Raw genomic sequence first — 14,746 nt, forward strand, 5'->3', positions numbered from 1 at the left:
GCCGGTACTGATTAATCGCCGCGACCGTGGACTTAGGCCTTAGGTCTTACTGGCAGCCTTAATCACGGGTGAGGGGGACGGAGGTTCAACAGCCTTATGTGGCAGCCACGGATTTGTCACATCCTCGCTCCAACCCGTGACTTGGTGCCGGCTGGTGCGGAGGCGTGGACTTAAGAATCTGGCTGGCAGGTTGGTACCGGAAATAGCAAAAAGGCTGCTCGCCAGTCAGCCTTAGCGGAGATAGAGGGAGGAGAGGGTGAGACATCCCGTCTGTCATTTGGGTTTAGGCCTTTGTTCGGTGAATCAACTGAATGTCATCCATCCGGATTACCGAAGAGGACCGTTGATTAAGCTCACAAGGGCCCGCGCCTAGTATTTGACAACTTGGGTACACACCTGATGGCGGTTGACTTGCTTCCAATCTTCTGGGAGCAAGGCTGAGCCAATCAGACCGTGTATCGTTCGGTGTTTCGAACAGCCGCTTACTCAGACCACTACATCTCGAGACTTACTACCTATTTTGAGGTCGTCGTAGCTTATGTGGTGGCGGCACTTACACGCGGGGAACGAAGTCTAATCGACAGTTAAGCGACCCGCGGCTATTCGCTTCGGCAAAGATAAGATTTGATCACTGCAAATGCCATCTCGGGGATAGTTCGCTGATAGAACGGCGTGCTGGACATTTGCCTGAAGTCTGTTTAGCGCAGCTGTCAGATGTCAAGCGACTTGTACACAGCTTGCTGCTTTGGGGTCTTACTTGAGTTTTAAGGTTTGGCTGCGATGCTAAGATAGCTTCGTGGAGGCCTCTGTAAGTGAGATTTTACACTCTTTTCTACAAACTCCTATTCTGGAATAGTGAGTTGTCGACGGACAGCTGGAAAGCAGAGTATCCTTCCTCATACCATGAGATAAGATATCGGTGTATGTGTCAGCTGATCTCGGCCATCTGCCTCCGTTTTACAGGAACAGCCCAGAAAGATGACAATATGGGAAGAGCTGTCGGATTACTCATCGTCCTCTTCCATATCTCAATGACCCAGATGTCACCTTGCCGAGATGCCGTGATACATGAGATAGAGGCTGTATGGAGCATAAAAGAATGCGAGCTATCAGAGAAGCATACAGTTTACGATCATGTGAAATCACGCACGGAGTAGTTATGATGCTTATGTAAACCATATCTACAGATTGTATTAGAGGGTTCTTGCTTGGCGGTCTGGAGTCTCAGCGTTGTTATCTATGGTCAACGATTACTCGTCCTAGCTTCTCATCTCCATTGGAAATAACTGGAGCTTTTTTCCCTTCAAAATTTCTCAGAAACTAAGCCATACAAGTTCATTTTTTGCTGGTCTTTGGCCTCTGAGTTTGATCGAGAGAAGCCTGTGGTGGTGATGATCTCGTTGAGCCTTTGCTATGATCTACGACCTTTCTTGAGCTTGATCAGTATGACTGCGGGGTTAATTATGATCTTATTTAAATGCAAGTTTATATGCCTTGTTGTTACTCGAACAAGCGGCTTTGTGGCAGACAGAATGGATCTTTTATGAACAGCGAACAAATTTGGAGAATGCCGTCCACCGCTGTTAGCCCTGCTCTCTTACCCATATTCTCTACTCAGGCACAAATACTTCTTAACAATTTGATCATGGTGTTAGCAATGGCGTACATACCGTGAAACAACTCGGAGCCATGGTGGCATATACTGAGGGAAACAGGACTGAGAGGCTATACCTGAGTTCATGTTTGTATCGAACTTCGCTTAGTAATTCTGTTAGGGTCATACTAGAAATGTATATTACACACTGATCTAACATTTATTCTAGTGCTATCGCTGGTTGAGGCATCTTAATCACTTGGGTGACTGCTCGTAATGCCATTTGTCTTTCCGTTAAAGCTTTGTCTTGCCAGCAGGTATAGCTTTGGGATCTACTTTGCGAGCCCATTCCTTGTCAATTGTTATCTGCTCAGTTCTTGACTTCTTGTTCCAATATTGCTCGAACTCGGCCTTCTCTCGTCGCCACCGTTCGAGTTCGTCTCCCAGAAACGCAGTGATGGCAATTGCACATTCGGTAACCTTCTCCATCGGCACCAGATGACCGCAGTCAAAAGTCACTTGCTTAACTCTACCAGCAGCAGCACCGCCGCTACCTCCAACTCCTGTTCCTGTCAGTGCCATTTTCGCCCGTCGCTGTTCTGGCAGTGAAATGTTTGACTTGTCTCCAAAGATATACAAAATGCTGGGACGCAATTCTGGCAAGCGACGAAAGACATAAACTGGTTCGGGGCGGTATAATGGGTATCCGGGATATTCTTCATCTGAAATGGGGTCTTTGTCAACATACTTCTCTCCTGGGACCTTGAGGTAACTAGGTCGGAGAAAAGTGAATAGTTCTTGATGTTTTGAAGTCGTAAGTGTGAAGCGTTTGTCTTCTTCGGCATGCTCGGCAGGGTAGAGCTCCGTGGGGGCCTGGCGGAGGCCATACTCTATCCAAAGGTCCAGAACTCGCGGATCCCAAGACTGGAAGAACTTGCTTCCTTTGAACCTTGATGTGGCCGCATCCTTTGATGGCCAGATATCTTGACGGGAAGTAGACGACATGGCAGGGGGAATACTGCTATTCGGGACTTGTATGACAGGATCGATAAAAACCAGGGACCTCAGTAAGCGTGGGTGTCCAAGAGACAATAGTGCTCTGTTTCTTATGTCAGTAAATATTGGGAAAGAAGGGTGCCCAGATGTCTCTTACAATTGAGTACCACCCATGCTATGGCCTATACCAACGATCGGATGAGGCATGTCATCTTGTTTTTGGTTGATGAGATACATCAAATCTCTCGCATTGTCGGTCCAACTCGCTACCGCTGGTCAATAGCTGAAACAACATCGCATACTGATCACTAACGGTCATTCCCAAGGATTTTCTCATTAAGGACACCTGATTGACCCTGGCTCCACATATCCGCTATCCAGATTGACCGGATGCGAATGCCCGCTTGAGACGCCCGTTGATATATCTCCTCCCAAAGAGGCTCATACAACTCCTGTTAGGTTATTGAGCATAATTCTTACATTGAGCATGTGCACGAACCACACTGACCTTTGGGAAACCGTTTGCATGGGCACCGATGATTGTCACATCACCAGGCTTTGGCGTAGGGTTGTCCAGCGGAATGTATTGCTTCACAGATAACCTTGGGGTGTCAGCATCGCCATTGGCTGTCGCTCTAATGTATTCTCTCGTGTGGGAGCCCTTGACGGTGTGTTGGATTACACGAAACGACGATGCCATTCTGAAGAAATTGTTTCGTTGCCCAAGTGGAAGAACCAGATGTAATCGAATGTTTTTGTTAAAAAGAAAGACTCTACGAGTCCTCCCTAACATGGTTGTCAGCAATCAAACAGCCTTAATTGACTTTGGCAACGTACAACCACCTAAGTAAGCCTCGGCTTCATCGGGAATAATGCTGAAGTTTATATGGACTGGCACGGCTTACCGACCTCGATGCCGACTAAATATTTGGTTTATTGATGAAGGCCCATATTAGCGGGCCGCGACTGTGTCATGGGGCTGGATTGCGGAAATAAACCGGTGTCTCAATCGTGTTATAGGATATCCCCTTTTACTTCTCTCCAGCTAGTTTTGCTCCATCGTCACATGTAAGAGTATGACGGGCAACTCCTCAATCAATGGTCCATTAGTCTTTCTAATTAATTAATATCCCTTTGATAGCTCCATGTCTCCCTGTCTCTCCAGAATCCGCCGCACCAGACTATCATTGATTGGTGTCGGTACCCCAACCTCCCTCCCCCTTCGACACCAGTATCCATTGATGAACAGGATCTCCGTCTTCTGCCCCCGCCGTAAATCTACCACCATAGAGCAAGTTGTCTCTGAGTTTGCACGAATGATGCCATTCACTGTTGTCTCCAGTTTGTCAACTGAGAAGCGTTCCGAGATGCCAGGTATCCCCCGTAGCTCTGGAAGTGCCTGTATGACTCGAGAGATTTCTATGAGCAGAGCTCGGCGAGTGTCAGGTATAGTGAACAAAAACTTGTTTTTGGCATCACTGAGAGCGCAGAGAGGATTGCAGAAAGCATTGACGGCGAGCTTCTCTAACTGGATCTGGAGAATGTCCAAGGTGGAGTACGTCGTAGCGTTGAACCTCGGGACAAGGGGAAGGGCTTCCAGCAGGTATGACGGCGCGGTTGCTTCTGAATCGGACTTTGATCGAGGAATAGGCCCTAGCGATGTAGCGGAAAATCCAGTGTGCGTAATGTCAAAAGGGGCATTCAATGTGACGCCGTGCGAGATGACGCCGGTGAGATAGTTTGGCCTTGTGGCTGGATCGGTGAACACTTCTTCGTTGGCGGCTTCAACCATACCAGATCCATTTTGTAGGAATAGTATGTGCGAGGATGCGTTTAGTCGGTGCTTTAGTGGCTTGAGCGCTGCTGCTGTTTGCGCACCCTTGACCGAAACAATGAGATGGTCGATGATGTCGTCTTGAACGGCTGAGCTTAATCCTGACTCTGTCTGAACGCGATGCCATTCCCCATTATCCAAGACTTCGACATGATAATTTCCACAGTCCACGACTTCCCCTTCTACCGTTTCTAACAGTATTTTGCGACCTCTCCTGATATATTCGTTGACGAGATTTGGCCGATGTAGTAACAAGGTGATGGAGGGCGTCAGAGGGGCTGGTATCCCTGCAAGGCAATGGGCTGCAAAGGTGCCAATGCTACCGAGTCCCAAGACATGTACTCTGGGTTGGTTACATGTAGCCTTTGGTGCCATTGTGTGCATTCTTATCCAAATCGCGGCCTTGGATGTATACGTGTGGAAGGTGTTTAGCCAGCATGATCTGTACGGTGCCATGAGACATTCACCTGTTTTGAACGGAGAGACAGGTATTACATGTACCGCGTTTGGCTTTCTTACAAAGTTATCACGAAATAGAGCATATCTTTTGAGCGTCCTTTGGATTGTAACATCTTAAGGTGATCCATATAGTATCAACCCCACATAGACGCCTTTACAACTCATTGCAGAGCATCGTAGGGCGTGGTACTTTACTTTTGATCGTGGGTTCGATTCTTTTGAACAGTTATCCATAGGCACATAGTCAGTGTCATCGAGTCAGTTGAGTGTCTTTGTGAGCCCACAGCGCAATGCAATGGGCGCAGGGCGCGGAATCACTTCATTCCGGAATCAAAACCGGAGTGGAGCGGACGCATCTCGGCGGAGACACCGATGACCGCCGAGCCGTTCACGGCGCACATTTCACGCCCTACGCCTTATGCTCCATGCAACTAGCATTCAAGCTTGACCCTAAATCAACAAGTTTGGATGCAGACTCGGTAAGATCGCCAATTTCAGGTTAGGTCCGCGCATCACTTACAACTGCTTCACTTACAACTGCTTCACTATGCGCCAAAAAGAGTCCAGAAGCCCCGAGTACAATGTATGTGGTCGGCATTCTTTGAAAGAGTGGGTTGTAGGAGCATGCTTACAGATACATGTCATGGCATGTCTATCAGTACGCCGCTCCGAAAACCACGCCCTACTCCCTACCTGCTTGATGCTTGGAATCGCTGGTGTTTCACTCAGCTTTCCTGGCTCCCTAACCTCCATGTTCAGATAGATCAAAAGATGCAAGCTGATGAGCCAATTTGATACAATGCTTTATCAATGCTTTAAAAGTGCAGGTCACTAATAATATCATGATGTGATCCTACTCCAAGGCCACCAGCTTGAGTTGGTATTCTCAACTGCGGCATCCACTGTAATAATCTTCCTTCTAAATCGCCTTTGCAAAAATGGCAGTTGAATCTTTCCCGGCGCCTTTGGACGCATCCAGACTCGAGATCAATGCCATCCCCAATCCCAAGGCTACTCCGGACGTCGAAGACCCAGACGTTGTGAACGTCAAGGCATTCACGGACCGCATGGTAACGGTTTCATGGACTAAGGAGCGAGGATGGTCTAATCCTCAGGTGGTTCCCTACGGACCCATCTCCCTGATGCCCTCAGCAAGCGCTCTGCAGTATGCGACTCAATGCTTCGAGGGCATGAAGGTCTTCCGTGGTTATGACGGCCGTCTTCGTCTCTTCAGGCCTCTGTACAACTGCGAGAGGATGCTCAAGTCAGCGACGCGCATCTCCCTTCCGGCATTCGATCCGCGGGAGTTACTCAAGCTAATCCACAAACTTTGCGAGCTCGAGGCGCCAAAGTGGCTGCCCAAGGATAAGCCTGGGTCGGCGTTGTATCTAAGACCAACCATGATCGGGTCAGATTCCAGCCTGGGCTTCAAGGTACCGGAAGAGGCGCAGCTGTACATCTTCATGGTGTACTGGCCGGGTCCCAAACTAGTCACCGTGAATGGCGAAACTGCGCTTCAAGAAGGAACACGGTTGTTGGCGAGCAGCGTTTCTGCGGTAAGGGCTTGGCCTGGAGGCACTGGGTCAGCCAAGGTCGGAGGAAACTATGGACCAGCGCTTGCGGAACATGGCCTGGCCAAGGAGCAGGGCTACGACCAAGTGCTTTGGTTGTTTGGACCCGATCGCCAGATCACTGAGGCGGGTGCAACGAATATCTTTGTGATATGGAAGACACTTTCCGGCGCTCTTCAAATGGTCACACCCCCGTTGGACAAGGACAGCCTGATACTGGCTGGTAACACGCGACGCAGCATCATAGAACTGGCACAAGATATGTTTTCCGTGGAAACTGCAAGCAAAAAACTGCAGTGCGAGGTGCTTGAAAGAAAGATTACTATGAGTGAGGTCGAGGAGGCGTCTAGCAACGGTAGGCTAATGAGCGTTTTTGTGGTTGGAACAGCGTTTTGGATCCAGGAGGTCAGCGAGATTGGCTTCGATGGTGGGTGTATAAAGGTGAACATTGGTGTAACGGCACATGTTCCTTTACTGAGGGAGAGAATGACAGAGATCATGTTTGGGAAGAGGGAGAGTGATTGGGTAGACATTGTTCAGGAGTCATGATAGAATGCATTGATCTGTCTTTGAGCCACACTATTTGTTAGGAATTCGAGTGTGAGTCATGGCATGAGACTAACTAATTGCATTTGGAATGCCATATGAAGACTGTACATGCTTCAGCATAGCTTAAGCCGAACCCTCCTTGCTTACCGGTGCGTTATTGAGATGACGGTCACGAAACAGCGAGAGCCAGCAGTCATCATCAGCAATGGTCTGATCCCATGGATCTACAGAATCAAACATGATCCGCCTAGCCTCGTCCTGAAACATCCTATCCGTGGGAATAATACCTAGCCTCATTTGTTCCTGAGCATAACGGCCCAGATGTAACGCCAAGACCTCGGGAAAGGTCATGGAACTGGTTTTCTCGCTGAACGAGTTCAGTAGCGCCGGCTTGGTTGTCAACTCGGGCAAAGGCAAGGGACCGCTGATAGGTGAGGCTGTGAGTCCGCCATCCCATATTCCTAGGCTCTGCTCCGTTGCTTGCTGGATCTGGGAGAGATGATCCTTTGTCCCATGACTGGTGACTGAGAACGGAATTAAGGCTCTTGACTCGGCTCCGATGAGATACGGAGGCATTGCATGAGTAACCTTGACTGCGACGGAAGACTCAAAACAATGTTCTCCCTTCCAGTTGTCCATTGTTGCGCCTTTGCGGAAGTGCTTTGTTAAATGATCGACTCGTTCTTGCCAGGTCTGCATGCGGATGTTACAGAAGCCACATCTTGATGACACTGGAGGGCCTTGATCTTTCCAGGAGTCAATAATGGGCAGAGTTTCAACGTGATGCGCAAGCCGTAGGTGCTGCACAAGGTGATCTTTTCGGCTGAAGGTAGGAGTCTGTCCCTGACTTTCACAGGCACCGTGATTATGAGAATCGAGATGCTTGGCGTTGGGATCAAGCATGCTACAATATGCGCAGTGTGCTCTTCCAGTTTCAGGGGAAATCACCGTGCCGCCGAATGGAGCACATCGCCAGCGCTCGAGATTGAGATGGAGGGATTTTTCATGTCTGGCCCAGTCATACTTGCTCTTGAACGAATCACAGCAGAATGTGCATGGAAATATCCTCTTATCTTGGTCTTTATCTTTCATCTTTGTTGTATTTGCTCGAGTTCGCTTCGTCACTCTGCTACGGGAACGACTGTTCGAACTTCGAAAGGTTGTCGAGCTAGTCGAAGCGTTAGAAGCCGAGGAATAGCTAGTGCCGCTTCCAAAACTGATGATTGAAGCTGCGCGGCTGCTGATTCGTTGGCTATTGAAGCTTCCACCTGATGAGGATCGAGTTCGTAGGGGTGCATGTTTCAAAGCATCAGCAATGGCGGACAAAGAAGCCGGCTCGGTTTCAGGCGGAGACTCGCGCCATCTCTGCATCGGATCTAAGGCATCAGCAACTACCGTCGAGCTTGCGATGTCTATTGGTGGTGGAAGGGTTGGTTGATATTGTTGGCTGCGAAAATATCGGCTGCGTCGTCTCGGGAGGCCACGCGGCCGATTTTCAGCTGCTGAAGAGTGTTGAAACATCCCATCAGGTCCATATGTGTGTGCCCTCGCGGCTGCTGCCTCGTATCTTTCTCCTCCTTTGGTCTGTAATGCATGATTATGCGCTAGGTTTGATTGTAGAGAGAATGATGGTGTCTGCCAGCGGGGCTCATTGAGGCTAGGATCTATCATGTATGTTGGAGGAGTGACATTTGATTCTATCGAATGAGCAAAGATTGACTGCTGCCCATCAAAGAGTCCTCGATTGGGCAAGCTCTCATCGATCGATTCTTCATAAGAAAATAGCTGGAATGGAACGAAATGATTTCCTGGCAAGTCTAGATTCTCTGCGCCGGTTGTCTCGTGGTCGGTCTCTGTGGCAAGTCCTAGGCAAGCGAGGTCAAGTTGCGCGAATCTCATAGCTATTTCTATGAGCACTGGCCGTGATGTCATTATAGTTGAAGGAGACTTACTATCATCATCGAGATTCTCTACTGATTGCCATAGCTCTGTGCTGGTGTCATCATTGGGTTGCGCCATTGAATTTGGTCAATACGATAATCTCTTAGATCAAAGCTTCTGAGACAATAGGTGCGACCCCCGAGGAGGTGAAAACTTATGGTAAAGTGATGCAGCGCTGCAAATCCAACAAGCTCGGTGAGTTTGGGATGTTTGATGAAGGAACATTGAAGATTGGCATGTCGGGGATCTTCCGGTCATACAGAGCCTTGTCTCCATTTGGCTTGCCGCGAATCGGACTTGGCTGGCCCCATCTGCTTAACCTGACTGGATCAAGTATCCATAACCAAGCGGGACACTGTTGTCGTCGTATTGGCAGTATCTAGGAGACAATGAAAGACTAGAAGATGGCATCATGAACGTTACATAGGTACTTGACAAAATGAGTTACAACTAGGATACATGTATTTTTGATAACAATATAGCTCCTATGGCAACTCTTTACCTGCTAGGGTGATGAGCCAGCTCTTGGCGTTAATAATATCAACTCCTATTTGCTAACAGAGTTGTTTGGTAACTTATCGCGTTTTTCTTTAAACCACCTGACAACTATATGACATGCTTGTTTGATCTGCCGACATATTGAACTCCTTTCGATACGGTTGGCCTCTAGGCCTATTGACAGGGATAATACGCTCGGCTATATCCGCACGTATTAGTTACTGGTCGAATGCCCTCGAGTCCAAAATAACGGCCCAGTTCGGTATTTTCGGTACCCACATGCCGGCAGAGCTTACCACAAACGTGCATGACGTTTATCTCGTTCTCGGTTCTGCTAGTTTTGTCCTCGGTTGTTAGTCTTGTTGTCGTTTGCTTCGGCACACCAATAGCTAAATTATCCCAGTCATGATCGAATACGAGACTATTTACCTACTTTAATTCTACCGCCTTGGCTGGCAAAGGGGCAAAACCTTGTTGCACCTCAAGTAATCGTGCTGCTGGCAAAGAAGATAATGACTCCAGTTCCCGTAAGTGATCGAGACATAATGGGTGGCGCGATAAAGTCAAATCCCGGCGATTGGTGAGGAAAGCCTCCTCAGCAGAAGAGACTTGGCAATTTAAAGATGTGTCGCTACGCAGAGTGACGAAAAGTCTATCCTCCGGCCTGTAAGGCTGTTCGGAGGCTGCACCGAAATTGCCGGATCTGCAACAAACCCGCTACTCCACCGTCTAAATCCTTTGGCGCCCTGTTGATATTGGCAGAATGGAGCTGAGCCAAGATGGACGGATCTCGCCATGAACTTGTAGAAGCGAAGCTGAGAAATCAAGATCTGCCGCTGAACAATCAAGCTTAATTTGAATCTGTCCGTGTCGTCATATGCTGCAGGCGAAGAGAATCCTTCCAGGGAGCTGTTTGCACTTATATAAAACGAAGCCACTCAAACGACCAACAAATAATTGTTTTGCATCTACACCTTCAACTCAACATACTTGAATTGGTCTCATCCTACACAAAAATATAGTAACTGTACAAGATGGCCGCATACCTCAACCAACGCATACCTCACCCTCACATTGCCCACCCTCACCATGGCATCACCGTCTCACGAGCCGGAACACCTGCTCCCGAGAAGAATGAGAAGTGCTCTGCGCCAATTCTAAACGTCGCTGCCAAGGGCGTCCCATTCTTTACACCTGAGCAAGATCCGGTAGCTGGCAGCGCGACCGCTGTCCAAGCATCTGGCAATCCTGTCCCCAAACTTTTCACACCGATCAAAATCCGTGGCATTGAAATGCCGAACCGTATCTGGGTCAGTCCCATGTGTCAGTATAGTGCACACGAGGGCTTCCACACACCCTGGCATATCACGCACTACGGTGGTATGGCTCAGCGAGGGGTAAGTCATGCCTTTCATCTAGAGTTTCCTTCTTTCATCTACAGTGAATTAATACAAGTGACTTAGCCTGGTCTCATCATGCTTGAGGCAACTGCCGTTCAAGCCAACGGCCGCATCACTCCGGAAGATTCAGGTATCTGGCTTGATGCGCATGTCGACACTTTGAAAAAACATGTCGACTTTGCTCATAGTCAGAATGTCAAGATCGGGATCCAACTTGCCCATGCTGGCCGCAAGGCTTCAACAGTTGCACCTTGGCTTAGCTCTGGAGCCACAGCTACCGAGGCGGTTGGCGGCTGGCCAACTGACGTGGTTTCATCAGGTGATGAAGCTTTCAACGAGCATTACCCCAAACCCCGAGCCATAAGCCTAGCTGAGATTGCACAGCTGAAAAGGGATTATCTTTCCGGCGTGCGTCGAGCTCTCTTAGCTGGGTTTGATGTAATCGACTTGCATTTTGCCCATGGTTACTTGGTCTCCAGCTTTCTCTCGCCTGCAGTAAATCACCGTACAGATCAGTACGGAGGAAGTTTTGAAAACCGTACGCGCCTCGCTCTTGAGATAGTTGACGCGGTAAGGGAGGTTATGCCCAAGGAGATGCCCTTGTTTGTACGCATCAGTGCCACCGACTGGCTGGACACCAATTCGGAATGGACCGGTCCAAGCTGGACTGTGGAGGACAGCATCGAGTTTGCCAAGCTCCTGGCCCAGCGAGGAGTTGATGTTTTGGATGTCTCGAGCGGTGGTAACCACTCACATCAAAAGGTAGTCGGCGGCCCCGGGTATCAGGCACCGTTTGCAAAGGCAATCAAGGCTGCAGTCGGAGACACTATGCTGGTGAGCTCTGTGGGAAGCATTAAAACGGGACAGGTGGCACAGGAGATTATTCAGGGCAAAGACGCCGACGACACGCCGCTGGATCTGATTGCTGCTGGTCGAATGTTTCTGAAGAACCCGGGTTTAGTGTGGCAGTGGGCGGATGAATTGGGTGTCACTATCAACATCGCCCACCAGATCGGATGGGGTTTCGGCGGGAGAGCGTCAAAGAAGACGACAAAGCTCACAGTCCCTTGAATGCATGTAGCCTTTTAGTTATACAATAGTTTCTCGCTATCTTGGTGCAAAACTGAAGAAAAATCTGGAACTAAGGTTCATAAAAGCATAGGAAACCACGAATAGCAATAATGAAATACGATCTTGAGAGCGATTTTCTTGCACTTCACAAATACAATTTGTCAATATTTTCTCCCATTATAGAATAAAATCCATTTCCTAAGTACAACAATTGATTATTGCTATAGAGCATTCACAGTTGACGCACCTAGAGGTTAAGTTATGCTTACTTCCATTACTACAATTTATCAAAGATAAGCTACATGAGTAATCGGGATGATCTGATGATTGAATTCCCATTCTTAAACATGTGGGAAAATCCAGGAGAGAAATAACTCAACTTCTCCGTCCATCTCCAGCTAAGGTAGGATTCGCTTTGTGGCGCCATATTGGCGTTGCCACCCGAGTCTTCGGCAACTTCGGCTCCGTCTCCGAGCCGCAAAATCTATGACCAGGTGGTTGTCGGAGTTGTCGGTCTTGACTCCGTAACCGAAGAGAGCTTCCTCTTGTCCTTTTGTTTCTCACCTTGCATGATGCCACGTCATTCCAAACGAGATTCAACTCCCGAAATGAGCCGACGGCGCAGTAATACGAGCTGGTCCTCTCCGCGGGGAGATGCCACCAGCCCATCCATCCTAACGAGTACAGACGCTGGTAGAGGCGATAATATCGGACCAGCCCGTCGCCCGCGTGCCCCAACAGCATGTTTGGTGTGCCGCGCTCGCAAGGTTAGATGTTCTAATGGTAGACCGTCTTGTGCTGGGTGCGCCCGGCTTGGCTGTGAATGCGTGTATCCCGAGCCGCCAAAGTACGCGCTCCAATCGTATGTATCATCCATTATTGTTGGGTTATGAAGCCAACGGCCACTTACATGCATTAGCACTCCATCTAGTTCCAGCCAGAGCAACTCCGAAGTTCTAGATAGTCTGAATGAAATCCTGAGGAGGCTACCGCCAGCCACAGAATCAAGGCCCGAGGTACAGGTTGCTGGCTCCGCTTCCACCAGTTCACATGCATTTACAGCTATGGGCCATGTTTTTGAGTGGCCAATATTCGCTATGAATAAATCATCACATGGTGTTGCTTTTGGCGTATTAGGAACCAGTCAGATGCAAGAAATCAGTTGCGGAGCGAGTCCTGCTTTTGGAATGCCCCGGCTGGATGGCGAGGAAATATCTGCATTGTTGACTAGGTTCTTGAGAATGGTCCATATAATGAACCCAATCTTGGATTGCACTACTCTGATGAACTATGGGAGGACCATTGCTGAGCTTGGTCCACAGTGGGACTCTCAGACTTGTCTTGTGGTAAGCTAGCATACCCCCTTTTCTGGTCAGGCGGCAGATTGATACTTTACATCCCTGTTCATGGTGAATGAGAAGGATAACATTGCACAGCTTGTTGCTGCGGCGTTAGGCGCAATTGCCGATCCATTCAGTTCCTTCGCGGACACAGTAGAGACCCTTTCAAGCTCTTCATCACGGCAAGACGGAGCCCAATCTCGTCAAAGAGCGGAGTCGTATTATCAATCCGCCAGAAGACGGTTTGGCCTGCTTGGCATAAGTCTTACAGCATGTCACTGCCATTTATTATCCGGCATATACCTTTTGTATACCTTACGTCCGATAGAAGCTTGGAACGCGTTCTTTCAAGCTTCATCTCTCTATACCGTGTATCTCAAAAGCCAAGCCGCGATGCGCATTACAAATGAGCCAGACAGTGTTGATATGGATATGCTGCCCGACGATCACGACTGTCATGACGAGCTGAGGGAGTGCCTTGAGCAGCGACTGTATTGGAGTTGCATCAAATCCGAAAGGTTTGCCCCTATGCAAGATATTGCACGTAAAAGCGATGCTGATAATGATGTCCAGTGAAGTGTGCGCCGAAGTCGAATTACCGAAATCTGCTCTACATACCATGGACTACCCCTACCAATTCCCTTCGCCTCCGACACCAAAGAGCGTGGACGGCTTAGACGACAGCCAATACCATGGTACATCAGCATCCTCCGCCACCACAATTTTATCATCTTGTCCTCCCCCAGCTGAGATTCAAGATTTTAAAGAGCTTCATGAGAGCTCATGGTTCAACTATCTCTCGGAGATTTCACTCTCCCGGCTCTCGAATAGCGTCGATCAGGCGTTTTATATGACACCTTCAGCTTCTTGGACGAGCATGAATTTACTCGACATGATAACCATGGCATGTAGCTTTGAGGGGCAGATAGAGCGATGGCAAGACACCCTCCCTCAACCCATTGCTTCTTGTTTTGACAAATCATTGGATTTGTCCATGGTCAGTGAGCTTCAACTAGCACCCTGGCTACGCTCGGCCAACATAAAACTGCGCATCTACCGCCCATTCCTATATTGTCTTGCACACAGGAGAGACAAATGCTGGCCGGTTGATGATGCCGTACGACAGCTGGCCCAAAAGGCGGTACTATTATGCCTCGACCCTTTGTTCAACTTTGGATTGAGGCATAGAGACGCTGGCATGTGGTTCAGGTGTCGCGAGACAGCTTGTCGAGCACTGATACTCATCTGTGCAGGCAAAGTTGGGCTTTTGCAGAAGATGGATCTTGAGCGACACGCGCAAGAAACATTGAAGGTGTGTCTTGCGCATTTGCGGTATTGGGAGACAGAGGCGGACGATGTTAGATTGGCCCGTCAGGCTCTTGAGAAGGCCATTTCATGATGAGATGCCACGCAAGATTCGGGTGGTATAACCGTTATGTACAGCGGACTTCCTGTTTCAGTATGCGAATATTCGAGAAGAATGCGTTGCTCTT

The 14,746-nt window shown here is 48.8% G+C and overlaps 6 protein-coding genes across 6 annotated transcripts; 3 read left to right on the top strand and 3 right to left on the bottom strand.

The window, feature by feature from the left end:
* Window positions 1-1,888: 1,888 nt before the first annotated feature.
* T069G_07268 (alpha/beta hydrolase family domain-containing protein) lies at window positions 1,889-3,290 on the bottom strand (the record flags this gene model as incomplete). The annotated part of the gene is made up of 4 exons (XM_056174478.1): window positions 1,889-2,693; window positions 2,748-2,856; window positions 2,904-3,042; window positions 3,099-3,290. 4 exons carry the CDS (start codon window positions 3,288-3,290, stop codon window positions 1,889-1,891), a joined length of 1,245 nt encoding a protein of 414 aa, XP_056028057.1.
* A 423-nt stretch (window positions 3,291-3,713) lies between these two features.
* On the bottom strand, window positions 3,714-4,799 carry T069G_07269 (ketopantoate reductase panE/ApbA domain-containing protein; the record flags this gene model as incomplete). Its single annotated transcript, XM_056174479.1, has 1 exon — window positions 3,714-4,799. One exon carries the CDS (start codon window positions 4,797-4,799, stop codon window positions 3,714-3,716), a length of 1,086 nt encoding a protein of 361 aa, XP_056028058.1.
* Window positions 4,800-5,821: 1,022 nt separating this feature from the next.
* On the top strand, window positions 5,822-7,003 carry T069G_07270 (amino-transferase class IV domain-containing protein; the record flags this gene model as incomplete). The annotated part of the gene is made up of 1 exon (XM_056174480.1): window positions 5,822-7,003. One exon carries the CDS (start codon window positions 5,822-5,824, stop codon window positions 7,001-7,003), a length of 1,182 nt encoding a protein of 393 aa, XP_056028059.1.
* A 123-nt stretch (window positions 7,004-7,126) lies between these two features.
* T069G_07271 (uncharacterized protein) lies at window positions 7,127-7,906 on the bottom strand (the record flags this gene model as incomplete). Its single annotated transcript, XM_056174481.1, has 1 exon — window positions 7,127-7,906. The coding sequence occupies one exon, from the start codon at window positions 7,904-7,906 to the stop codon at window positions 7,127-7,129; it is 780 nt and encodes a 259-aa protein (XP_056028060.1).
* A 2,570-nt stretch (window positions 7,907-10,476) lies between these two features.
* Window positions 10,477-11,913, top strand: T069G_07272 (NADH:flavin oxidoreductase / NADH oxidase family domain-containing protein; the record flags this gene model as incomplete). The annotated part of the gene is made up of 2 exons (XM_056174482.1): window positions 10,477-10,839; window positions 10,906-11,913. The coding sequence occupies 2 exons, from the start codon at window positions 10,477-10,479 to the stop codon at window positions 11,911-11,913; spliced, it is 1,371 nt and encodes a 456-aa protein (XP_056028061.1).
* A 608-nt stretch (window positions 11,914-12,521) lies between these two features.
* T069G_07273 (fungal zn(2)-Cys(6) binuclear cluster domain-containing protein) lies at window positions 12,522-14,652 on the top strand (the record flags this gene model as incomplete). The annotated part of the gene is made up of 5 exons (XM_056174483.1): window positions 12,522-12,594; window positions 12,655-12,775; window positions 12,845-13,259; window positions 13,350-13,771; window positions 13,827-14,652. The coding sequence occupies 5 exons, from the start codon at window positions 12,522-12,524 to the stop codon at window positions 14,650-14,652; spliced, it is 1,857 nt and encodes a 618-aa protein (XP_056028062.1).
* Window positions 14,653-14,746: the final 94 nt, after the last annotated feature.

Source organism: Trichoderma breve, chromosome 4 (assembly GCF_028502605.1).
Source record: "Trichoderma breve strain T069 chromosome 4, whole genome shotgun sequence".
NCBI lineage: Eukaryota > Fungi > Ascomycota > Sordariomycetes > Hypocreales > Hypocreaceae > Trichoderma > Trichoderma breve.